General features: G+C 56.7%; 1 protein-coding gene across 1 annotated transcript in view; it reads left to right on the forward strand.

The window, feature by feature from the left end:
• Window positions 1–24235, forward strand: part of NOTCH3 (notch receptor 3) — a 35737-nt gene that overhangs the window by 6864 nt on the left and 4638 nt on the right. Inside the window, exons 4-31 of the mRNA XM_027050411.2 lie at window positions 54–392; window positions 486–608; window positions 697–930; window positions 1535–1690; window positions 1781–1966; window positions 2614–2727; window positions 3243–3356; window positions 3926–4159; window positions 4280–4390; window positions 5111–5303; window positions 5379–5530; window positions 5764–5877; window positions 6357–6512; window positions 7694–7919; window positions 8349–8550; window positions 8697–8850; window positions 9282–9466; window positions 10038–10170; window positions 10259–10516; window positions 10599–10717; window positions 11061–11626; window positions 13316–13648; window positions 15657–15811; window positions 15901–16123; window positions 17137–17221; window positions 19621–19783; window positions 21392–21696; window positions 21972–22119. Of these exons, the coding sequence (XP_026906212.1) occupies window positions 54–392; window positions 486–608; window positions 697–930; window positions 1535–1690; window positions 1781–1966; window positions 2614–2727; window positions 3243–3356; window positions 3926–4159; window positions 4280–4390; window positions 5111–5303; window positions 5379–5530; window positions 5764–5877; window positions 6357–6512; window positions 7694–7919; window positions 8349–8550; window positions 8697–8850; window positions 9282–9466; window positions 10038–10170; window positions 10259–10516; window positions 10599–10717; window positions 11061–11626; window positions 13316–13648; window positions 15657–15811; window positions 15901–16123; window positions 17137–17221; window positions 19621–19783; window positions 21392–21696; window positions 21972–22119 (5481 nt within the window). The remainder of the gene's footprint in view (window positions 1–53; window positions 393–485; window positions 609–696; window positions 931–1534; window positions 1691–1780; window positions 1967–2613; window positions 2728–3242; window positions 3357–3925; window positions 4160–4279; window positions 4391–5110; window positions 5304–5378; window positions 5531–5763; window positions 5878–6356; window positions 6513–7693; window positions 7920–8348; window positions 8551–8696; window positions 8851–9281; window positions 9467–10037; window positions 10171–10258; window positions 10517–10598; window positions 10718–11060; window positions 11627–13315; window positions 13649–15656; window positions 15812–15900; window positions 16124–17136; window positions 17222–19620; window positions 19784–21391; window positions 21697–21971; window positions 22120–24235) is intronic.

Consider the following 24235-nt stretch of genomic DNA (forward strand, 5'->3'; position numbering starts at 1 on the left):
CAGACAGGCGAGGATGTGCGTGGCCCAAGCTCACCTTCTCCTGGTCCCTCTAGGTCCTGACTGCTCCCTGCCGGACCCCTGCCTCAGCAGCCCCTGTGCCCATGGTGCCCGCTGCTCCGTGGGGCCCGATGGCCGCTACCTCTGCTCCTGCCCGCCTGGCTACCAGGGCCGCAGCTGCCGAAGCGATGTGGATGAGTGCCGGGTAGGAGGGCCATGCCGCCACGGTGGCACCTGCCTCAACACGCCTGGTTCCTTCCGCTGCCAGTGCCCAGCTGGCTACATGGGGCCACTGTGTGAGAACGCTGCAGTGCCCTGCGCCCCCTCGCCGTGCCGAAACGGGGGCACGTGTAGACAGAGTGGCGACCTCACCTACGACTGTGCCTGCCTTCCCGGTGAGGGAGCTGCTCCCTGGGGAGGGCAGCAGGAGTGGACAGACAGCAGGCCAGCCTGGCACTGACCATCTCTGCCTTCTCTTCCTCTGCTAGGGTTCGAGGGCCAGAACTGTGAAGTGAATGTGGATGACTGTCCAGGGCACCGCTGTCTAAATGGGGGCACGTGTGTGGATGGCGTCAACACCTACAACTGCCAGTGCCCTCCTGAGTGGACAGGTGAGCCCCAGGGCCGAGAATAGCCAGGTGGCAGACCTTGGGTGTGCCTGCAGCCCGGTGGCTGGACTGGTGTATCTGTGTGCCACAGGCCAATTCTGCACGGAGGACGTGGATGAATGCCAGCTGCAGCCCAATGCTTGCCACAACGGGGGCACCTGTTTCAACACACTGGGTGGCCACAGCTGTGTGTGTGTCAACGGCTGGACAGGCGAGAGCTGCAGTCAGAATATCGATGACTGTGCCACGGCCGTGTGCTTCCATGGGGCCACGTGCCATGACCGCGTGGCCTCGTTCTACTGTGCCTGCCCCATGGGCAAGACTGGTGAGTGGCTGTTTGCCTTGCAGGCAGCAGGGGGCCAATGATGGTTCCACGGTGGGGGAAAGGATGGAGTCTGACTTGAGCGTTAGGATGATTAGGTTGGAGGCCAGCTATGGGGTGCAGGGTGAGCCTGGAAGAGGCTGGCCCACAGTCCGGGGCAGTAGCCATGGGAATGGAGAGCTATCCCGTGACCGAGGAGAGGGGACCTTTGCAAGTGGCAAAGGGTCAGGGAAGGTGTTTGGGAGGGGGACTTGGGTGTGGAGGGCAGGGCATGTCAGGGAGAGGCTACTGCAGAAGCCAAGGCTTGAGGGTATAGAATCAGAAAAGGAGTCAACAAATTTTAAAACAATATGTGGGTGTTTCCAACTCATTTGCAAACGGTTCAGGAAAAAGATACATAGAGCTTACGGTAGTTGAAGCTAGGTGGTGGGTGTATGAATTAGCTCTTCAGTACATTTGGAAGTTTTAGTTATAAATGACTGGGAAAAATAGCCTACTGAATACCCTGCAGGTGAATAGAAACAAAGCACAAACCAATATGTGGGGGATGTGGGACCTTTGGGCAGAGCTGAGGGTCTGCCCTTGAACTCTGCCTGTTCCTTTCCAGGGCTTCTCTGTCATCTGGATGACGCCTGTGTCAGCAACCCCTGTCACGAGGATGCTATCTGTGACACGAACCCGGTGAACGGACGGGCCATCTGCACCTGTCCACCAGGCTTCACCGGCGGGGCATGTGACCAGGATGTGGATGAGTGCTCCATTGGTGAGGGGGGCGCAGTCTGAGAGTTGGGAGGGAGGGGAGAGGCAGGTCCTTAGCCACCCCCACTCACACTGGCGGTGCCTGCTCTTGCAGGCGCCAACCCGTGTGAGCACCTGGGCCGGTGTGTGAACACACAGGGCTCATTCCTGTGCCAGTGTGGCCGTGGGTACACAGGCCCGCGCTGCGAGACCGACGTCAACGAGTGCCTATCGGGGCCCTGCCGCAACCAGGCCACGTGCCTCGACCGCATAGGCCAGTTCACCTGCATCTGCATGGCAGGTGCGTGGGGGGTGTGGTGGGGGCGGAGCCTGAGGCTGGGGGTGAGCGAGGGAAGCCTGCAGACAGCAAGGAGCACTGCCCCCACACATAGTGACACTGGGTCTGCAATGGGACCCTGAGAGACTGAAGCCTGGAAGGAGGTGGAGGCTGGGCCAGAGCAGAATCTTTGTGCAAGGCTAGGGGTGTGGTCACATGGAGTCCTTAGAACCTCAGATGGGCTGGGAGTGGAGTCTGTGCCATAGGATCCACTGGAGGGTGGGGATGAAATGAGGGCGGGACCAGGGGATGGTGTGGGCCCAGGTGGAGCCTGCAGACAGTCTGGGTGGGATTGAGGCCGGGCCCAAGGCTGTGGTGGGTCCTGGGCTGGTGGCTGAGGACCCCGCATAGTCTAAGGATTGCAAAGGGAAGAGGGCGGTCTGAAGGCAAGGCCCATGTGGGGTCTCATCATCCTTGGATCGGTTGGAGCCTCAGCTGGGTGAGGGTCCACCATAAGGCCAAAAGCTGAATCTAGGGTTGGGCTGGGGGTCAAGGCCAAGCAAGGCTCAGGGGAACTGTATAGAGTGGGAGAGGAAATACCTTCCCACTTGCTCTCCCTTTAGGCCAGAGGCTAACCCCCACCGCCCTAATCCCCCTCCTTCACTCCCTAGGCTTTACAGGCACCTATTGTGAGGTGGATGTGGATGAGTGTCAGAGCAGCCCGTGTGTTAATGGCGGGGTCTGCAAGGACAGAGTCAACGGCTTCAGCTGCACCTGCCCCTCGGGTGAGGACCCTGGCCAGGGAGCCTGAAAAAGACAGGTCCCTGCAGAGGCAAAGGCTGTAGGATGGGAGCCTGTAAGACCATGTTAGTGGGCAGCTATCATAACAGAAACCACATGCTATGAACACCATTGAAGTTAATTTATTGTTTTATTTTTACAAAAGTTTTATACTTTTTAGAAAATATTTTTGAAAGAGAGAGAGTGTGAGTAGGGGAGGGTCAGAGAGAGAGAGAGAGAGAGAGAGAGAGAGAGAGAGAGAGAGGGAGGTACAGAATCCAAAGCAGGCTCCAGGCTCCGAGCTGTCAGCGCAGAGCCCAGCGCGGGGGCTGGAACTCACGAACCACGAGATCAGGACGTGAGCTGAAGTTCAACGCTTAACCGACTGAGTCAGCCAGGCGCCCCTGAAATTAATTTAAAACTAAGTGAGCAGTCATCCTACCCAAACAAGGCAGGGTTGGCAACGGGTGACTTCTCTGACCCGGTCTGGGCCTCTGCCCGTCCCATTCCCTACCCTAAGGCTTCAGCGGGGCCATGTGTCAGCTGGACGTGGATGAGTGCGCCAGCACACCTTGCCGGAATGGAGCCAAATGTGTGGACCAGCCCGATGGCTACGAATGTCGCTGCGCAGAGGGTGAGAGAGGGCCATTGATAGGTCAGCAAGAGTCTGGGGGCGGGGCAAAGGAGAGAGAAAGCAAATAACAGCCTTGGGGAAAATTTGGGGGCGGGGCTGCAGCAAGGCAGGACCTCAGTAGAGCCAATGACAGAGCCAGGGAGTGGAGCCAATGATGGACCTTAGCAGCGGTAAGGCTAGGGTTGGGGCCAATGGGTCTGGCAGATACTTTGTGGTAAAAGGCAGAGGGGGCGTGTCGCCCCCAAACTCCTCTATCCCCAGGCACTTCCCGTGTGTCCCCATTTCCAGTCCAGAGCGGAGAGTGAGGCGGAACAGGGCTGGTAGTGTAAGGACTGGAGGCAGGGTACATCGAGGGATGGGATTTATCTGTGGAAGTGTCTTGGCCAGGGGCGTGTCCTGGAGCCTGTCGCTGGAGGGAGTTAGGGGCGGAGCCTGAATTGAGCCCACCTCCTGCTGGTTAGCTGGGCAGGGCGTGAGGTAGAGGTGGGCCAGGATTGGTCCTGAGCCACGGCTGCGGGCAGGACCTTGGCAAGTGGGTGGAGCCTGATCCTCCGGTTCCCCCCGCCCAGGTTTCGAAGGCACTCTGTGTGAGCGCAACGTGGATGACTGTTCCCCGGACCCGTGCCACCATGGGCGCTGTGTGGATGGCATCGCCAGCTTCTCCTGCGCCTGTGCCCCGGGATACACAGGCACACGCTGCGAGAGCCAGGTGGACGAGTGCCGCAGCCAGCCCTGCCGCCACGGAGGCAAATGTCTAGACTTGGTGGACAAGTATCTCTGCCGCTGCCCTCCTGGCACCACAGGTGGGGCTGGAGGCGGGGCTGGGGCAGAAACCATACATCTGGAGGGGCACAGAGGGTTTGGGAACGGTGCCCCTGGTGGGGCTCAGTGGTGGCCAGCCCTGCCATGTTCCCCTTCCCCAGGAGTGAACTGCGAGGTGAACATTGATGACTGTGCCAGCAACCCCTGCACCTTTGGAGTCTGCCGGGATGGCATCAACCGCTATGACTGTGTCTGCCAGCCTGGCTTCACAGGTGGGCAAGTGGCTGCCATGGGAAGGGGGTCTTTTTTTTAATATACGATTTTTAAAACTGTTTTACTTATTTTTGAGAGAGAGAGAGAGAGAGAGAGGCAGAGCATGAGTGAGGGAAGGGCAGAGAGAGAGGGAGACACGGAATCCGAAGCAGGCTCTCCAGGCTCTGAGCTGTCAGCACAGAACCCTATGTGGGGCTTGAACCCACCAACCTAGAGATCATGACCTGAGCTGAAGTCGAACACTTAACCGACTGAGCCACCCAGAAAGGGGGTCTTTTTGGGGCAAAGGTGAAATCACCCTATTTTTTTGCTGAGTTTGCCCTTCTCTTTGCATATGCTTGTCCAATGAGATTGTCCACACTTAGTCCTGAGGCTTTGCTCTCTCATTGGACTGAGGTTGCCCCCATATCAGCTCAACGTTATCCTGGAACTTAGACGAGGGTGTCCGGACTCAGGGATGGGTGTGTTTCTTCATGGGGCCAAAGTAATCCTTGGTGGAAATGAAGGTGACTTCATTTAAGTTTGGGGATGAGTATGATCTAGGGCAAGGCAGCTCTCGGTTGAGGAGGTGGCTGCCCTAGTTTGTACAAGAGCTCGTGCACTGTGAAAATGAGATTGTCTTTGCTCAAGGATGTGGCCACGCTAAATGGGGCAAGGTTGTCTTCCCCGTTGGCACCATCGTCCTTGTCCTGGGATGAAGTTGCCTTCGTGCTCTCCAGGGCCCCTTTGCAACGTGGAGATCAACGAGTGTGCGTCCAGCCCGTGCGGTGATGGAGGCTCCTGTGTGGATGGGGAAAATGGCTTCCGCTGCCTCTGCCCACCTGGCTCCCTGCCCCCGCTCTGCCTTCCCACGAGCCATCCCTGTGCCCAAGAACCCTGCAGTCACGGTGTCTGCCACGATGCGCCCGGAGGGTGAGGCCTCTCCCCATCCCTGGTCCCCTGGGGCCTCCCTGCCCACAGGCATTCCCTGACTGCCTTTCCTTCCAGGTTCCGCTGCATGTGTGAGCCTGGCTGGAGTGGCCCCCGATGCAGCCAGAGCCTTGCTCGAGATGCCTGTGAATCCCAGCCCTGCCGGTCTGGTGGCACCTGCACCAGTGATGGAATCGGCTTCCACTGTACCTGTCCCCCTGGTGTCCAGGGTGTGTGTCCCCCATGTTCCCACCCCAGGCTCTCCCTCCCCCCTTCTTCCTTCTCATGTCCTTCCTGCTGCACTCTCCCTCCTTTACGTTTATCTTTTTTTTTTTTTCTTTTCCTCTCCCCCCATCCCCAGGACCTTTGGAGGTGGGTATCAAGGTGGGGACCCTGGGGGGAGATGGGGACAAGGAATCTCTCACGAGTCTCTCACTCTGCCTGCCCCCCCCCCCCCCCCCAGGCCGTCAGTGTGAGCTGCCATCGCCCTGTACTCCAAACCCTTGTGAGCATGGGGGTCACTGTGAGTCTGCCCCTGGCCAGCTGCCTGTCTGCTCCTGCCCTCCTGGCTGGCAAGGTATACCACCTGCTTCCTCCTCCTCCTCCTCCTCCTCCTCCTCCTCTCCTTCACCTCCTCTGCACCCTGCTGCATACTGAGTGGTGCTGGGGACCCAGAGGGAAACTTACAGAAAAAACAGAAGACAGAAAAGACTCTGTCTCGGAAGGGACCGAGCAGAACACAGACAATTGCAGCCCATTGGAGGAAAGGAAGGGATCTGGGGATGGGGAAGCTAGGACTCAGGTGGAGGGTTTGGGTGCAGCTCCCTGGAAGGGCTGACCTCAATCAGAATGCATTCATTCACTACCCACTGAAATAAAGGGAAGGGGGAAGGCAGTTTGGGAATAGCACGTACAAAACACACAAAGGCTAAGGAGAGCATGGCGTGTTCCTGCCTTCACCCATCTCAGCCTTCAGGTTCCTCCCGAAGGCCAGGTACTCGCAGACCCCACCCTGTACCCTCTAACCCTAGATACTACCTTATTCCCCATCACCAGGCCCACGATGCCAGCAGGATGTGGATGAATGTGCTGGCCCCTCACCCTGTGGCTCCCACGGTACCTGCACCAACCTGGCGGGGAGTTTCAGCTGTACCTGCCACGAGGGGTATAGTGGCCCTTCCTGTGATCAGGACATCGATGACTGTGACCCCAGTGAGTTCAGGGGAGTTCCCGGGGTGGGTGCTGCTCTAGAGAACATCTTCTTTAAGCCCACACGGTGTGCCCAGCACTGTGCTTCCATTTTATTTCTTTCTTTTTTTATATTAAAAAAATATTTTTTTTAAATTTACATTTATTTATTTTTGAGAAGCAGAGTGAGACAAAGCGTGAGCGGGGGAGGGGCAGAGAGAGAAGGAGACACAGAAGCAGGCTCCAGGCTCTGAACAAGTGGTCAGCGCAGAGCCTGATGCGGGGCTCAAACCCACGAACTGTGAGATCGTGACCTGAGCTGAAGTCGGACTCTCAACTGACTGAGCCACCCAGGCGCCCCTGTGCTTCCATTTTCTCTTCACTGTACTCTTTCCCCGTTTTATGGAAACTGAGGCCCCAGAGAGGTCAAGTGATTTGCCCAAGGTCACGAAGCAAGTAGAGGGATGAGCCGGGATTGGAGCACAGGTCTGTCTGAAGCCTGTAGACTGCCTCTGGCTGCGAACAAGTTAACATTATGCGTTAAGTAGGACATAATAGGCCCCCAGGAAGTCCTCCAGGAGCATTGTCTGATAGACCGACGGTGCAAGTCACATCTATACTTAGAATTTTTCTAGCAGCCACATTAAAAAAGCAACAACAAAAAAATTCAGTTTAATAATATATTTTAATTAAATTAATATATAAAAATGTTACTTATTTCGACATGTAATCAATATACAATTATTGAGATATGTTTACATTCATCCTTTTTTTTAATACTAAGTCTTCAAAATCAGAAATCCAGTGTGTGTTTTATGGCACATCCCAGTTTGGACTAGGTACATGTTAAGGGCTAAATAGCCACATGTGGCCAATGGCCACTATACTGGCCAGCCCTGGTCTGGAGGAGGCCTTCTGTGCTGTGCCCAGGAATTAAATAGACCTAACTAGCAGCGTGTGCTTGGCGGCTCAAAGGGACCTTTTGGTTCCCCCATCCCCTTCCTCCTTGCACATAGGTGGGGTTTCCAGATGAGGGAGAGGATGAAACCACAGAGGGGACAGAATTTGATCCCTCTGACCAAATGTGCCGCTCCCTGTTAAGCCTGGTTTCCTCCTGGTTCCCCTCTATGAAAGGCATGGCTGGGTCAGCTTGGGCTGATGGGGGGGTCAGGTGTATGACCAGGCCTTCTCCCTTCGGACCTTAGACCCCTGCCTGAATGGTGGCTCCTGCCAGGATGGCGTGGGCTCCTTTTCATGCTCCTGCCTCCCTGGCTTTGCTGGTCCCCGCTGTGCCCGCGACGTGGATGAGTGTCTGAGCAGCCCCTGTGGCCCGGGCACCTGCGCCGACCACGTGGCCTCCTTTACCTGCACGTGCCCACCTGGATATGGAGGCTTCCGCTGTGAGCAGGACCTACCCGACTGCAGCCCCAGGTGTGTGGGGCCTCTGCTGGGGGCTCAGGGACACCGGCATCGGATGGGGGTGTGCAACGCGAGAGGGAATGGGGACAAGAAGAAGGGGGTTCTCGGCTTGGCACCCACTTCACAACTCTGATCCGTGATGGAGCAGTGTTCGGGAAGGGTCAGGGCGTCTGTTTGGAGGTCACCTTAGGGGACGCTGGTCCCCGACAGGGCCAGGCCACGGCGGGGCGGGGCCTCCATGTGTCTCCCACCTTAGCTCTCAAGGACTTGGTGAGTTGGGCTAAGGGACAGGATCGGGGAGGGACCTCTGCTGGGGCTGCAGCTTCTGCTGGGGGTGGGCCTAGGGGGTCAGGGAGTGTGCCCCGACCCAGGAGGGGCCGAGAAGGCGGGGCCTGCGTGGGGGTGGAGCCTGACCCAGCCTGCGCTTCCCGCCCCCTCCAGCTCCTGCTTCCACGGCGGGACCTGTGTGGACGGCGTGAACTCGTTCAGCTGCCAGTGCCGCCCGGGCTACACGGGCGCACACTGCCAACACGAGGCCGACCCCTGCGTCTCTCGGCCCTGCCTGCATGGGGGCGTCTGCACGGCCGCCCACCCTGGCTTCCGCTGCACCTGTCCGGAGGGCTTCACTGGCGCTCAGTGCCAGGTGGGCGTGGCCACCGGGGACCCGGGGGAGGAATCTGGAGGGGCTGTTCTGGGGTAGGGGTCTGCCGGGACCCTGGAGAAGCTGGGGTTGCGGCTTCCAGGGGGGTCGTGGCTGAGAGGCTGAGACTCTGAGAGCTTCCCCTCCAGACGCTGGTAGACTGGTGCAGCCACGCGCCCTGTCAGAATGGGGGTCGCTGTGCCCGGAGCGGGGCCTCCTTCTACTGCCTTTGCCCTCCGGGTTGGAGCGGCCGCGTCTGTGACATCCGGAGTGTGCCCTGCAGGGAGGCCGCAGCCCAGATCGGTGAGGGGGAGCACAGAGGCGGGGTGTGGGGCTCGGGAGGGTGTGCGTGCACATACTTCTTGCTAATGTGAGCCGAACAGGGGTATGACAGGGCGTGTGGGCGGCATGGGGTGTGTGGCTGAGCGTTTGTGGATGCGCGGCTGTGTGCCAGCTGGCCAGGGCCGGGATGGTGTAGACGCCTCTGTCACCACGAGGTAGCTGGGATGACGTCCGAGATGCTGTGTGTGACTGAGCCGGTGTGGGCAGTTGGGGTGTGGGTGTGTGTTTGTGCGTCCGTGACTGAGACGGTGGCGGTCTGGGCAGATGTGTGACGACACGATGGAATGTGTGTGAGACCCCGGGGACCGAGGCCAGCAGGGGTGTTTGGTGATGCTGTGAGTGATGCAGGCAGGGAGGGGCACGCGTGTGCCTGACACCTCTCCTCTGTGCAGGGGTGCGGCTGGAAGAGCTGTGTCAGACTGGTGGGCAGTGCGTGGACAAGGACAATTCCCACTATTGCGTGTGTCCAGAAGGCCGCACGGGCAGCCACTGTGAGCAGGAGGTGGACCCCTGCTTGGCCCAGCCCTGCCAGCATGGGGGCACCTGCCGCGGCTACATGGGGGGTTATGTGTGCGAGGTAAGGGGCCCCCAGAGTCGAGGAGAGGGGAGCTAGTCGTGCTGGGTGTGTCTGCACACACTTGTGTGTGTCTGTGACCTGGTGTGGGTGTGGCTCTCTCTAGGCAGGTCTGGCTTTTTGCTTTTCTGTCTCTGGGTGTCATCTCGTGGGGCTATTTCTCGGTTGATCTGAGGGACTTTCTGCCCACGGGCTGTCTTTGTCTTCGATTGTGTCCTGGATGTGCCCCGTATCCCTCTGTGTGCCCTGTCTTTTTGGGTGTGAACGCACGTGCTGGTGTCTCTGGGCCCATGTGTCTGGGTGTATGTGGGTGTTTCTCCTGGGTGTCTGTCCTGTGCGTTTGTGTGAGTGTGTCCCTCTCATTGGGTGTGCCTGTAGCCCTCCGTGTGGGGCTGTCCTCTGTGTCTGGATGTGTTCCCTTGTATCGTGTGCCTGTTTTCTGTTTTCTGCACACCGGACATGCCTCCGTGTGTTGAACACTGTATGTCCTTTTGCACTGCCATCTCCGTGTCTTCCTGGGGATTATCTGTGTCCCCCCGGGCTCAGTGCTGGTCCCCGTCTCACATCGCTGCAGTGTCCAGCTGGCTACACTGGGGACGACTGTGAGGATGATGTGGACGAGTGCGCCTCCCAGCCCTGCCAGAACGGGGGCTTCTGCATTGACCTCGTGGCCCGCTATCTCTGCTCCTGCCCCCCGGGAACGCTGGGTACGCCGGGGCCGGGGTTGGGGGACAGGATGGGAGGCTGGCTCTACATCCCTTCCTGACGGCTCCCTCATCTTTCCCTCCCCCCAAGGTGTGCTCTGTGAGATTAATGAGGACGACTGTGGCCCAGGCCCACCCCTGGACCAGGGCCCCCGGTGCCTGCACAATGGTACCTGTGTGGACCTCGTGGGTGGCTTCCGCTGCACCTGCCCCCCCGGGTACACTGGCCTGCGCTGCGAGGCGGACATCAATGAGTGTCACCCGGGTGCCTGCCACGATGCACACACCCGGGACTGTCTGCAGGACCCAGGTGGGGGCTTCCGCTGCCTTTGTCGTGCGGGCTTCACAGGTAAGCGTGGGAGAGGTGGCTGCCCTGGGATCCGGCCCCTGTTCCCACACTGTGGCTGACCCACCAGCTCCCGCTTGTCCAGGTCCCCGCTGTCAGACTGTCCTGTCTCCCTGTGAGTCCCAGCCATGCCAGCACGGAGGCCAGTGCCGTCCCAGCCCAGGACCTGGGGGTGCGCTGACATTTACCTGCCGCTGCGTTCCGGTAGGTCCCATCAGTGCCCCTGGGAGAGGAGTGGGAGCGTGGCCACGTTGCAGGACGTGGCTTTAGGGGAGAAGAAGTGGAAGGGAAAGGGGTTCCTGAGAAATACTGAAAATACCTGGAGACTGTGTGTGCGTGTTTTGGGGGATGGCGCCCCAGGCCTCCTGGGGAAGGCAGGGCTTATCTCTGCAAGGTGGGGCCTCCAATGGGCGGGGGAGGGGAGAGGTGTGGAGGGACCTGGGGAGATTGGAGCCTCAACCTTCTCAAGCCCTGACCCCCCATCCTCCTCTCTCTCTCTTCTCCACCCTTCCAAATCCCTCCATCCCCTCCCTTTCTCCTACCCCAGCCGTTCTGGGGCCCGCGTTGCGAGCGGGTGGCGCGCTCCTGCCGGGAGCTGCAGTGCCCGGCGGGCGTCCCGTGCCAGCAGACGGTCCGTGGGCCGCGCTGCGCCTGCCCCCCGGGACTGTCGGGGCCCGCCTGCCGGGGCTCGCGGGGGTCGCCGCCGGGGGCCGCCAACGCCAGCTGCCTGGCCTCCCCCTGCCTCCACGGCGGCTCCTGCGGCCCCGCGCCCCTCGCACCTTTCTTCCGCTGCGCGTGCGCGCCAGGCTGGGACGGACCGCGCTGCGAGGTGCCCGCGGCGGCGCCCGAGGTCCCCGAGGAGCCGCTGTGCCCGAGCGCCGCCTGCGAGGCCAAGAGCGGGGACAAGCGCTGCGACCGCGAGTGCAACAGCCCGGGCTGCGGCTGGGACGGCGGCGACTGCTCGCTGAGCGTGGGCGACCCCTGGCGGCAGTGCGCGGCGCTGCAGTGCTGGCGCCTCTTCAACAACAGCCGCTGCGACCCCGCCTGCAGCTCGCCCGCCTGCCTCTATGACAACTTCGACTGCCGCGCGGGCGGCCGGGAGCGCGCCTGCAAGTGAGCCCCTCCCGTCTGCCACCCGTTCGATCGTTCGCCTCAGTCCGTGTCTTCTCTGTCCCTGAGCCACACCTGCCCATCCACGGGTCCCGCTTCTCTGTCTGTCCATTCATTTCCCCACCGTCAGTCCGTGTTTAGACTGAGGGACCGTTCATACGTGTGCCCCCTCTGTTTCTTGGTGTATTCTGTCTGCCCAGCCGAGTGCTGTTTGTCTGTCTGTGCATCTCATCTACCCAGCCACGTGCCACTGTGGTCTGTCCCTCCGCCCACACGTGCCATGACCTGTTTGTCCATCCCTGTGTCTGTGCGCCCTTTCTTTCTGCCTTTGCACTCCATCGGTCTCTCCCTGCATCCTTGCTGTCCATCTTTGGACTTCGTTCTGTCCATGCATGAATTGCTTTCATCCCTCCGTACACCCAAGTGTCTGTCTACGTCTCTTCTGGTGCATCCGTGGACCGCACCTGTCCACCCATCTGTCTGTTCTTCTGCCAGTCTATGTGCCTCATCTGTCTGTGCCTCTCCATCCACGCTCATCCCTGTATCTCTTCTGTCTGTCCTTCTGTCCATCCACTCACCATTTTTGCCTCTCTGTATGCCCATTCATCTGTCCATGCCCCTACTGTCTATCCCAGCCCATCCTCTGCCCCTCTCTGTCTATTCATGAACTCTGTCTTTCTGTCTCATTCCATCTGTCCATCCCTGTGCTCTGCCTCTTTTTTTTAAGTTTATTTATTTTGAGAGAGAGAGAGAGGGTGCTTGTGAGTGGGGGAGGGGCGGGGAGAGAGAGAGAGAGAGAGAGAGAGAGAGAGAGAGAGAGAGAGAATCGCAAGCAGGCTCTGCACTGTCGGTGCAGTGCCCGATGTGGGGTTGAACTCAGGAACCGGATCATGACCTGAGCTGCAATCAAGAGTCAGACCCTTAACCGGCTGAGCCACCCAGGTGCCCCCAACTTGACTTCTTTTGTCCCTCTGTTTGCCTAGAACCCTTCTCTCACTTTTATGTCCCTGTCCTCATTGTCCCCCACTCCCCTCCTCACTCACCCTGGCCTCTGCCATTTCTCAGGTACCCCAGGCTTGGTCCTACCTCAGGGTCTTTGCACTGACCGGCTGTTCTCTCCGCCGGGAATACTCTTCCTTGAGGAAGCCACATGACTCCTCCCTCATCTCCTTGAAGCTTTTGCTCAACCAGTCGCCCCTTCTCAGGGAGCTCCTCCCTGGCCACCCCACACATCCCCCGCTTCATTTTTCTCCTTAGCGTTTAGTTCCAAAAAGGGCCGTGTGTGTGTGTGTGTGTGTGTGTGTGTGTGTGTGTGTTTTACATTTAGCTTTCACTCGTGTACAGTTGGAAGACTGTTTTCTGCTCTTTCCATCTCATTTAATGTCTGTCTCTGCCCGCTGGAATGCCTGCTCTCCAGGGTCAAGGATTTGTGTCGGAGCCACATCCTGGGTGCCTACAGCCATATCCAGCACCCCGCAGGCCTCTGTCAATATTTATTTATCAATAGTTCGTGAAGGAATGGCTGGATTTGCAGAAAGCCTGGCACGTGCCGGATACATTCTAGTTCTCCCTCTCTCGGCCTCCTCTCGCTGTTCGACCACCCCCCCCCCCCCCCCCCCCCGTGTGTCCGGAGTCTGGGCTCCCTCTGGTGTGTGGTTGGATGACCTCTGACCCCATCCTCCCCTCCCCCAGCCCCGTGTACGAGAAGTACTGTGCGGACCACTTTGCGGACGGCCGCTGCGACCAGGGCTGCAACACGGAGGAGTGCGGCTGGGACGGGCTGGACTGCGCGGGCGAGGTGCCCGCCCTGCTGGCCCGCGGCGTGCTGGTGCTCACCGTGCTGCTCCCGCCCGAGGAGCTGCTGCGCTCCAGCGCCGACTTCCTGCAGCGGCTGAGCGGCATCCTGCGCACGTCGCTGCGCTTCCGCCTGGACGAACACGGTCAGGCCATGGTCTTCCCGTACCACCGGCCCGGCCCTGGCGCCGAATCCCGGAACCGGCGGGAGCTGGCTCCGGAGGTGATCGGGTGAGTGCCTCCCACGCTTGAGGGAGCCCGCCGCAGGTGCAGACCTAGGGGCGAAGGAGCCGTGTTGATCAGGTCTCGTGTGTTTCACTTCCCTTAATGTGCGTGTTTCACTTCCCTTAACGTGTTCGAGAGTCGTCTTGGGAGAGCGTCCAGCGCGTCTCAACTTCAGCCTGTTGACATTTGGGGCTGGATCATCCCTTCTGTCCTTCCTTCCTTTTTTTTTTTTTTTTTTTTTTTAATGTTTATTCATTTTTGAGAGACAGAGCACGAATGGGGGAGGGGCAGAGAGAGAGGGGGAGACGCAAGCTGAAGCAGGTTCCAGGCTCTGAGCTGTCAGCACAGAGCCCAACGCAGGGCTTGAACCCCGAACCCTGAGGTCTTGACCTGAGCTGAAGTCGGATGCTTAACCAACTGAGCCACCCACAGGCTCCGGGGCTGTGTCACGCTTTGCTGTGGGGGGGTTGTCTGGCGCACTGTAGGATGCTTAGCAGCAGCATGCTTGGTCTCCACCCACTACATGCAGGTAGCATCCCCTCCCACCACAAGATGCGACAACCCAGAACACCTCCGGCTACTGGCAAGGGTCCTTGGGGAGCAGAGTGGTTAAGGGCATTCGTACTTTTAGTTTTTTACAAATGGAAATCAGAGAACTTTCCTGATGGTGGCCTGGTAGAGCGGTCAGAAGGGAGGTGTGGCCTCTGAGCTGGGATGGGGCCCCTGACAGAGGAGGGCTGGATTCTAGAGATGGAGGGCAGGGGCTCTGACCGGGTAGGGCTGGAGTAGGGACATGATGTGCTAGTCCCTGGGTGCATTGATGGGGTTACTGGAGGGGTCTCGTCAAGAAAAAGGACACAGGGTGATAAACAGGGGTCACTTTCAGGCTTGCAGAATCTGAGGAGTCTGGGGGTGTCATGGAGGCCCCCCAGGAGACAGCCAGAGGCTGAAGACATGGACAAGAAAGACAAAAGGGTGTTGGAGCCCTGGGAGAGACTCAGAGGAGTGGGGACAGAAGAATGATCTGGGAACAGTGAGATAAAGACTGGTTGAGGGAAATCAGCTCAGGAAGAAGGGGAGTTGGGGCACCTGGGTGGCTCAGTCGGTTAAGCTTCCGACTTTGGCTCGGGTCACGATCTCACAGCTCGTGAGTTCGAGCCCTGAGTCCCTGTGCTGACAGCTCAGAGCCTGGATCCTGCTTCAGATTCTGTGTCTCCCCCTTTCTTTGCCCCTCTCCCACTTGCGCTTTCTCTCTCTCTCTCTCTTAAAAAAAAAAAAATAAACATTAGAGAAAATACGTGGAAAATGTTTAAAAAAACAAAGGAGAAGGAGCAACCAGGGAGATAGGAGGAGAACCAGGCCATGTGGCACTAAGGATCTCAAGGCAAGATGGAGTTCGGAGGGCTGGGTTCCTGGAAGCAGAGCCTGAGGCAGGGATTCAGATATATGTGCCATTCGGAAGGGGCACTCTCAGGAGAGAGGGAAAGAGAAGCAGGATGTGGCAGGGAGCAAACGAGGCATAAGGAGTCTCAGTCTGGCCTCAGGGAGCTCTAGAGCATGACTGGTGCTTCAGAGTCCTTGTGACAGGAGGGCACCTTTGTACCCCCCAAATCAGCCAGTCACCGGCTGAGGGCTGCCCTAAGGGGTGTCCCCTCCCACGTGAAGAGGTCCCCACTTTGCTGAGGGTCATCTGTTAGAAGTCAGCGCTCACAGTAGTTGGGAAACGGACGCACTGGCCTGGTAAAGGAGACTGGCATCCACTGGAGATCTTGATGTGAAAACAGTGCCCAGTGCCCACTGGATTCGTGGCTGGGGGGACACTGGTGGCCACAGCAAGACTGGTTTCGGTTGGGGGGCGTGGTGAGGGGGGCCTTGCCAACGTGGTGCATGGAGACGGCTCTTCTGAGTCCAGGGCGTGGAGACGGCTCTTCTGAGTCCAGGGCATGGGGCTCCGTGCCTGGCCGGCAGCAGGTTGAGCCCCCCCTCCCCCCGTCCTTCCCTTGGGTCCCCGAAGCTCTGTGGTGATGTTGGAGATTGACAACCGGCTGTGCCTGCAGTCACCGGAGAATGACCACTGCTTCCCCGACGCCCAGAGTGCGGCCGACTACCTGGGAGCCTTGTCGGCGGTGGAACGCCTTGACTTCCCGTACCCGCTGCGGGCCGTGCGAGGTGAGGCCTGGCCTGGTGGCAGGGTGGGTGGGTGGGGACAGGTGGGGCGGCCGGCCTGGGGCTGAAGCCCTCTGCTTCCCACCCCGCAGGGGAGCCGCTGGAGCTGCCCGAGCCGAGCATGCCGCTGCTTCCGCTGCTGGCCGCCAGCGCCGTCTTCCTGCTGGCCATCCTCGTGCTGGGTGTCATGGTGGCCCGGCGCAAGCGTGAGCACAGCACCCTCTGGTTCCCCGAGGGCTTCGCGCTCCACAAGGATGTGGCTGCCGGCCACAAGGGCCGCCGGGAGCCCGTGGGCCAAGACGCGCTGGGCATGAAGTAAGGACCCCGCCCACTCCCGGTGGCTGATTGGGGGCGGGGCTTGGGAGCCCTTGAGCCCACTTTGACCCGACTGACCTCTCATCCCCACCAGACTCTAGCTTCAGACTCCAGCCCAGGCCCCAGTACGCGTCCCCTTGACCACTGACCGACTCCATGATCCCGGGGGGGGGGGGGGGCACCCCTGACTTGTGACCCCCTGACCCCCATGTCCTGTATCTCCGCTCCCCTGACTCGAATCCTGCTCTGACCGCCCCCTGACCCTGCCTTGATCCTGGCCTCTCCAATTTCACCAAGATACTCAAGATTTGTTCCCACGTGACTGCTGGCCTCATGATCTTTATCTGCACCCCGACCCCTTAGCGAGCCCTGACCCTATTGTCTATGACCGCCCCCCCCCCAAATACCACCTCTGGCTCTAACCCACCCTGACCTTTGACCCCACCTCTGACCCTCTTTCCACCCCCAACTCAGTGTTCATTCTTCATGATCCTCAGTCCTGGCCTTGGCCCTGGGCCTCGCCTCCAACTCCCTTATCTATCCCTCAAGACCCCCCAACCCTGCCCTGCCCTAACCCCAGAATGTACCCCTCTCCTGCGACCCCATGACTTCCTGACTCTTCTGTGCAACCTACTTAATCCTGGCTGCATCCTTACCTCTGGGGAGGATAACTACATCCTCATGACTCCTGACGTCATCCTCTGTATTCTCTGCTGTATGCCTGTGACCCTCACCTATCCCACAGCCCACTGGTCTGACCCCTGACCCCGTTCCTGGCCCTTCCCCGATTCCACCTTAAGACCCTGGCTGCCACCAATCATAACCCCTGACTATCCCCCCCAGTGACCTTAACTTCGTCCTGCAGCCTCTCTTTGGACTCTGTATCTTGGACCCCAGAACCCAACCCCAGCTGGCCTCTGGGGGCTTGTCTCTGACCCCACCCCCAATCCTCCTTCCAGGTTGCATGTCTCAGTTGTCTCTTCTCCCCTCCCCCCTTCCCATTGTGCCCACAGGAACATGGCCAAGAGCGAGAGTCTGATGGGGCAGGTGGCCACAGACTGGATGGACACTGAGTGCCCAGAAGCGAAGCGACTGAAGGTGGTGTCCTTTCTCTGACCCCTGCCCTCGGAGTTCTGGGTGGAGGGCCCCTGATGGTCAGTGGGAGAGTCGCGGGAAGTCCCCGCTCTCCCTGGCTCTGGGGAACAGTCATGGTGGCCGCCCCATCCTGCCCCTCTCTAACCAGGGCCCTGCTCCCAGGTCCGTGTGGGGTCTTCTGGAGCGGAGCCCCTGACCTAGACAGCAACTCTGCTTTCTCACTGTGGGGTCCCACTTTGTCCAGGGTGCCCAGCCTGAAAGTGCTCCGAGCTGGTTTTAAACACCCTTTCCTGTACTGGGGCCGCACCCATGGGTTCTGTCTTGGTCAGCTTACACAGCCGTTACAAAATACCACAGACTGGGGGTCTTAAATGACAGATACTTCTTTTCTCACAGTTCTGCAAGCTGGAAGTCAGGGAACAAGGTGCTGGCAGGGTTGGGTCGTGGTGAGGGCTCTCTTCCGGGCTTGTAGACAGCCGCCTTCTCTGTGTGTCCTCACGTGGTGCTCTTCTGTGTGCATGGAGGGAGAGAGCTCTGGGGTTTCTTCCTCTTCTTACAAGGATCTCAGTCCTGTTGGTTTAGGGCCCCACCCTTATGACCTTATTTAGCCTTGATTATCTCCTTAAAGGTCTTCTGTCCAAATACTCTTGTTTGCTGGAGGTGAGGGCTTCAACATATGATTTTGGGGGGACAACAGTTCAGTCTGTAACACGTTCCTGCCAACATTCCCTTATACTTGCTAGATGTCTTGAACACACGCAAGCAGCATCCTATTTTGTCTTTCGAAGGACCCTGTAAAGCAGCTGTTGATATACATCTCAATTCTCAGCCGCCTCTCCCTGGCTAGATTTTAATGTTTGTGAAATGGAGACATCTGTTACAATTGACAGCTAGAAGAAATCTGTTCACCTCAGGCTGTTCTTTTTCTTTCTTATCCCAAAGTGGGTATTAAGTAGATAGCACAATAGGGTTTTTTTTTTTTTTTTTTTTGAGAGAGAGAGAGACACAGTGCAAGTGTGGGGAGAGGCAGAGGGAGACACAGAATCTAAAGCAGGCTCCAGTCTCTGAGCTGTCAGCACAGAGCCCGACGCAGAACTTGAACTCACAAGCCATGAGATCATGACCTGAGCCAAAGTCGGATGCTTAACCGACTGAGCCACCCAAGTGTCCCATGCAATAAGTTTTTGATGGCATTTTGGCATTGCAGAATGACAGCATTATCCTGATTTTGCTAATGAGAAGCTCAGAGCTCTAACGTGATCTGTCAGGTGATGGACAGCTAATCAGAAAGGATCAGGGAGGCTGGGACAGCTGTCCATCACCTGGCTCTCCCCTTTCGTGAAATTCAACTCTCCGCCTGGGTCCTTAAGCTCAGGTCTGGCTTGATCAGGCTGTGTTTGGTGCCTGAGGGCTCCTAAATGTCCTGGCAGGCTAGTTAAGAATATTCTGTCCTGAAGGGCACCTGGGTGGCTCAGCCGGTTGAGGGTCCAAGTCTTGATTTCATCCAGGTCATGATCTTGAGGTCCTGAGATCGAGCCCCACATTGGGCTCAGTCCAGAGTGTGGAAACTGCTTGGATTCTCCCTCCCCCACTTATACTCTCTCTCTCTCTCTCTCTCTCTTTCAAAATAAATATACTGAAGAAGAAAAAAAATTAAAAACTACCAAAAAAAAAAAAAAAAAAAAGAACATAATGTCCTATTTCCATAACATCACTATGCCTCTTGGACCCTGAATCTGAAATTTATCAAGCTCCTGCTAGGGGCCCAGGTGCTATGCTTGTGAAGGTAAACTGATACATTTGTGTCTATTTTGTCCTGATACCTCATGTTCATGTTCACAGTACTGGGTAGGAGTCCCACGTGGTATCCAGGGCCTCTCTTTGCTTCTCTCTTTCTCTCCCACCCATTCAGCTTTTTCTCAGACTAAAATTGATCCTTGAAGGACCAGCCCCCCACCCCCGCATTTCTTTTACTAGTGATTTGTAGTTTCCAGAATGCAAATTTTGCGTTTCTTCTGTTAAATTTAATTCTAAATGTTTTACTCTTCCTGATGCTGTTGTCATGGGATTGTTCTCTCAATTTCGTTTTCAGCGTGTTCGCGTCTAGGGTATAGACAAGTGTCTACTGACAGGGGCTGTGCTCCGTGTCTTTTCCTTGATCACGCACCTTGGATTCCCAGCCCTCCCCACTTCCTACCCAGATTAAAATCCCACGTCTTCCTTTTATGGGTTCTCTGAGCTCCGGTATGTCAATTTCCTGTTTCCATATGTAGAAAAGAAGCAGGATATTCGTGGTTTCTTGGGGCCGTGTGTGCATCTCCACGAGAGAAAGCTGTGAGGATGCCCAGACTGTCCCTCTATCTCTCGACTCTTTGTGAGAGCCTGGGTCCTTGTGCCTCCAGGTAGAGGACCCTGGCGTGGGGGCCGAGGATGCTGTGGATTGTCGCCAGTGGACTCAACACCACCTGGTTGCAGCTGACATCCGTGTGGCACCAGCCATGGCCTTGACGCCCCCACAGGGCGATGTGGATGCTGATGGCGTGGATGTCAATGTGCGTGGCCCAGGTCAGTGCGTGGCCCAGATCCCCTCCAAGGATCCCCTTACCAGTCCTACCTGGGAAAAGTTGCATCTGGGTCTGTGTCCTGGGGAGAGTTGGGTCTGTCTGGGGGTGTGTGTTAATCAGGACTCTTGGTTGTAAGTCATAATAGCCCAACTCAAACTAGTTTAAGTAAAACGAGAGATTTACTGGCTCTTGTAACAGAAAGCATCATGGATATTTGGGTCCAGGACTCCAGCCCGAGGAGGCTTTCTCCGGGGGGCATGATAGCCACAGGCCTGACCAACCTTGTAAAACCTTTATTACCAGGGCGCCTGGGTAGCTCAGTCAATTAAGCATCTGACTCTTGGTTTCAGCTCAGGTCCTGATCTCACAGTTCATGGGTTCAAGGCCCACACCAGACTCTGTGGTGACAGCATGGAGCCTGCTTGGGAATCTCTCTCTCTTTCCTCTCTCCTCTCTTTCTGCCTCTTCTGACCACTCACCCATGCTCACTCTCTCTCAAAATAAATAAATAAACATTAAAAAGAAAAAAATAAAACCTTCATTACCAGTTACCCTAGCAAAAGTCCCAGGATGAGTTCTGATTGGATGGACTAGAGTCACCTGCCCATCCCTCAACTAATCAGTGTGACCTGGGGGCTGGAATATGCAGATTGACTGCAGGTCTGGGCCTAATGCCTCTCCTTGAGCCAAGGATTGGGTTTAGCTCTACTCGGGGCTTGAGGATGGAAAATGGGGTGCTTATGGCTCCCTAAGGGAAACGAGCAAATGCTCATGCAGAGTGTAGCAGATCACATTATTTGGATTCTCTCGGATCTGTCTTTCCTGCATTTCGGGGTATTCCTCCCCCAGCTCGTTTTGCTTTCATTCCAAATGACCTGCACTGATGGCTCTTTTTTGAAATTCCTCAGGCCACCAGAGCCTGAAGTGCCCGGGATTTTATGTCTCTGGGGTGGTTCTTTTTTTTTTTTTTTTTTAAAGTTTATTTATTTATTTTTGAGAGTCAGAGAAAGAGAGAGACAGAGAATCCCAAGCAGGCTCTGCGCTCTGTCAGCACAGAGCCTGATGCGGGGCTTGAACTCATGAACCGTGAGATCATGACCTGAGCCGAAATCAAGAGTTGGACGCTTAACCAACTGACCCACCAGGCGCCCCCTGGGGTGGTTCTTCACTAGCGGGTGGGGGAGCATGAAAGACACAGCTCCTTTGCCTCAAGCGGGATTACACCTCTGCGGTACCTGAGTCCCCCTTCAGGATAGGGCTGAAATAACCCCCTGGGAATTTGCCTGACGTTGAACGCTTGCTTCTTCCTCCCTCCCTTGTCCTGTATCTGCCTTGGGAGCCCTTCTGTGACAGGTCACCTGCCCGTGCATCCTTATCCTGCCCTGGCTTCTCGGGTACCTGGCACAGATGCCATGCGTATCTGTGTGTGCGTGCATGCACACGCATGTGCATGTGTACACACGTGCACACGTGGGTGCAGATGGGAGGACTCGTCGCTCCCTCTTGTGACCCTTGTGTCCCGCTTCCTGCTAATGCAATGCCCTCAGTCGCGTTCACTGGCAACGCCCCCTGTGCCCACCTCCCCGTGACACATTCCTGGCCTTTGCAGACGGCTTCACCCCACTGATGCTGGCCTCTTTCTGTGGCGGGGCTCTGGAGCCATTGCCCACCGAGGAGGATGAGGCAGAAGACGCGTCAGCCAGCATCATCTCAGACCTGATCTGCCAGGGAGCCCAGCTTGGGGCACGGACTGACCGCACGGGCGAGACAGCCCTGCACCTCGCTGCCCGCTATGCCCGGGCCGATGCGGCCAAGCGGCTGCTGGATGCCGGGGCAGACACCAATGCCCAGGACCATTCAGGCCGCACTCCTTTGCACACTGCTGTCACCGCTGATGCCCAAGGTGTCTTCCAGGTGAGGTGGACCTGCCGCTTTGGACTTCGGAGCTGGCAGCCGACATGAGGCATCAGCCAGGCCTGGGTTTGAGCCCTGGTCCTACGAGATGGAGCTTGCTTTTCTCATTTGTTAAATGGGGGTCTGTGGGAGTATGGGGCCTGGCGGGTACCTGCTTCCTGGACTTCACGGAGTCTATAGGGGATGTGGGGGTTGGGGAGCTCAGGGGACTTGGAGATGTACCTGGTCCTTCTGTTCCTGCCGTGACTCTCCCTTCTGCACACCTTCCCTTCTAGATTCTCATCCGGAACCGCTCCACAGACCTGGATGCCCGCATGGCGGATGGTTCAACGGCGCTAATCCTCGCAGCCCGTCTGGCGGTGGAGGGCATGGTGGAAGAACTCATTGCCAGCCACGCTGATGTCAATGCTGTGGATGAGCTTGGTACGCTGTGGGGAGTAGCTGTGGGTGGAGGCTGAGAGGGGGCACCTGGGCCCTAACTATAAGTGTTAACTCACACCCACACTGAGACCCAATCACTGAAACTCACGCACGTGCAACAGAGTGTTTTGTTTTTTATTTTTTTTTTAATGTTTATTTTTTGTTTATTTTTGAGAGAGAGACAGAGTGTGAGTGGGGGGAGGGGCAGAGAGAGGGAGACAGAACCCGAAGCAGGCTCCGGGCTCCAAGCTGTCCGCACAGAGCCCGACGCGGGGCTGGAACTCACGAACCGTGAGATCACGACCTGAGCCGAAGTCGGACGCTTAACCGACTGAGCCACCTAGGCGTCCCACGTGTAACAGAGTTTTGATGTGGACTTACACTCACATGTTTTGTGTGTGTGTGTGTGTGTGTGTGTGGCATTTGCTAGCCCATATGACACCTCCATGACTTAGAAAAAGGTGGCCTTCCCGAAGACACTTCATTTCTGTTTGCTTTAGCAGAAGAACTTACTATGCTGCCCTCTGCTGGAAAGCTGGTATAGTACATTTGCAAATTGGCCAAATCCATCCATACGTGACGGCAAATACCTCTGTGGAGGTGGCTTGCTTGTACAGATCCCGACCTTTCTGGAGCAGGTGTTCTCAACCTCTGCACCATTTACACTTGGGGTTGGATGATTCTTTGTGCTGGGGGCTGTCCTTGCAATGTAGGATATTAAACAGCGTCCCTGGCCTTGACCCACTAGATGCCAGCAGCACCCCACTCCCCAGCTGCGACAACCAAAAATGTCTCCAGACATTGGCAAATGCCCCTGGGTCGGGGGATCACCTCTGTTTGAGAACTGTGGCTCTGGAGAACCACTGTCCAGTAGGACTTTCTGTGTTGATGGAAATCATTCTTGGTCTGTGATGAGCAATGTGGTAGCCCCTGGCCACATGTGGTGGCTTTTGAGCACTTGAAGTGTGGCTAGGGCAAATGAAGAGCTAAATGTTTTGTTTCATTTAATTTTTTAACCTTTGTTTTGCCTGCTTTCTTTAACAAGCTTTATTTATTTATTTTTAAAAATGTTTTTATTTATTTTGACACAGAGAGAGACAGAGTGCAAGCAGGGGAGGGGCAGAGAGAGGGGGAGACACAGAATCTGAAGCAGGCTCCAGGCTCCGAGCTGTCAGCACAGAGCCCGACGTGGGGCTCGAACTCACAGAGTGTGAGATCATGACCTGAGCTGAAGTCGGACGCTTAACCGACTGAGCCACCCAGGCGCCCCTAAAAAGCTTTATTTATTTATTTATTTATTTATTTATTTATTTATTTATTTAAAGTTTAAATTTTTTTTTTTACATTTATTTATTTTTTAAGAAACAGAGTGAGACAAAGCGTGAGTGGGAGAGGGGCAGAGAGAGAAGGAGACACAGAATCTGAAGCAGGCTCCAGGCTCTGAGCAAGCAGTCAGCACAGAGCCTGATGTGGGGCTCAAACCCACGAACTGTGAGATCATGACCTGAGCTGAAGTCGGACGCTCAACCGACTGAGCCACCCAGGCGCCCCTAAAAAGCTTTATTTAGATGTAATTCACATACAATACAATTCAGCCATTTAAAGTATGAAATCCAGTGGCTTTTAGTATAATCACATAGTTGTGCAACTATCATCATAGTAAATTTTATTTTATTTATTTATTTTTAATGTTCATTTATTTTTGAGACAGAGAGAGACACAGCATGAGCAGGGAAGGGGCAGAGAGAGAGGGAGACACAGAATCTGAAGCAGGCTCCAGACTCTGAGCTGTCAGCACAGAGCCCGACGCGGGGCTCGAACTCACGAACTGTGAGATCATGACCTGAGCCGAAGTCGGACGCTTAACTGACTGAGCCACCCAGGCGCCCCTCATCATAGTAAATTTTAGAACATTTTCACCACCTGGAAGAGAAGCCCTCGCCATTAGCTGACACCCTCCAATCTCCTTACCTTCCCAGCCGTAGGCAACCACTTAAACACATACTTTCTGTATGGATTTTCCTACTCTGAATGTTTCCTAACATTCATTGACTGCTGCTCCTATGAACATTCATGTACCGGTTTTTGTGTAGACATATGTTTTCATTTCTCTTGGGTA

This window comes from Acinonyx jubatus, chromosome A2 (assembly GCF_027475565.1).
Source record: "Acinonyx jubatus isolate Ajub_Pintada_27869175 chromosome A2, VMU_Ajub_asm_v1.0, whole genome shotgun sequence".
In the NCBI taxonomy this organism is placed as follows: domain Eukaryota; kingdom Metazoa; phylum Chordata; class Mammalia; order Carnivora; family Felidae; genus Acinonyx; species Acinonyx jubatus.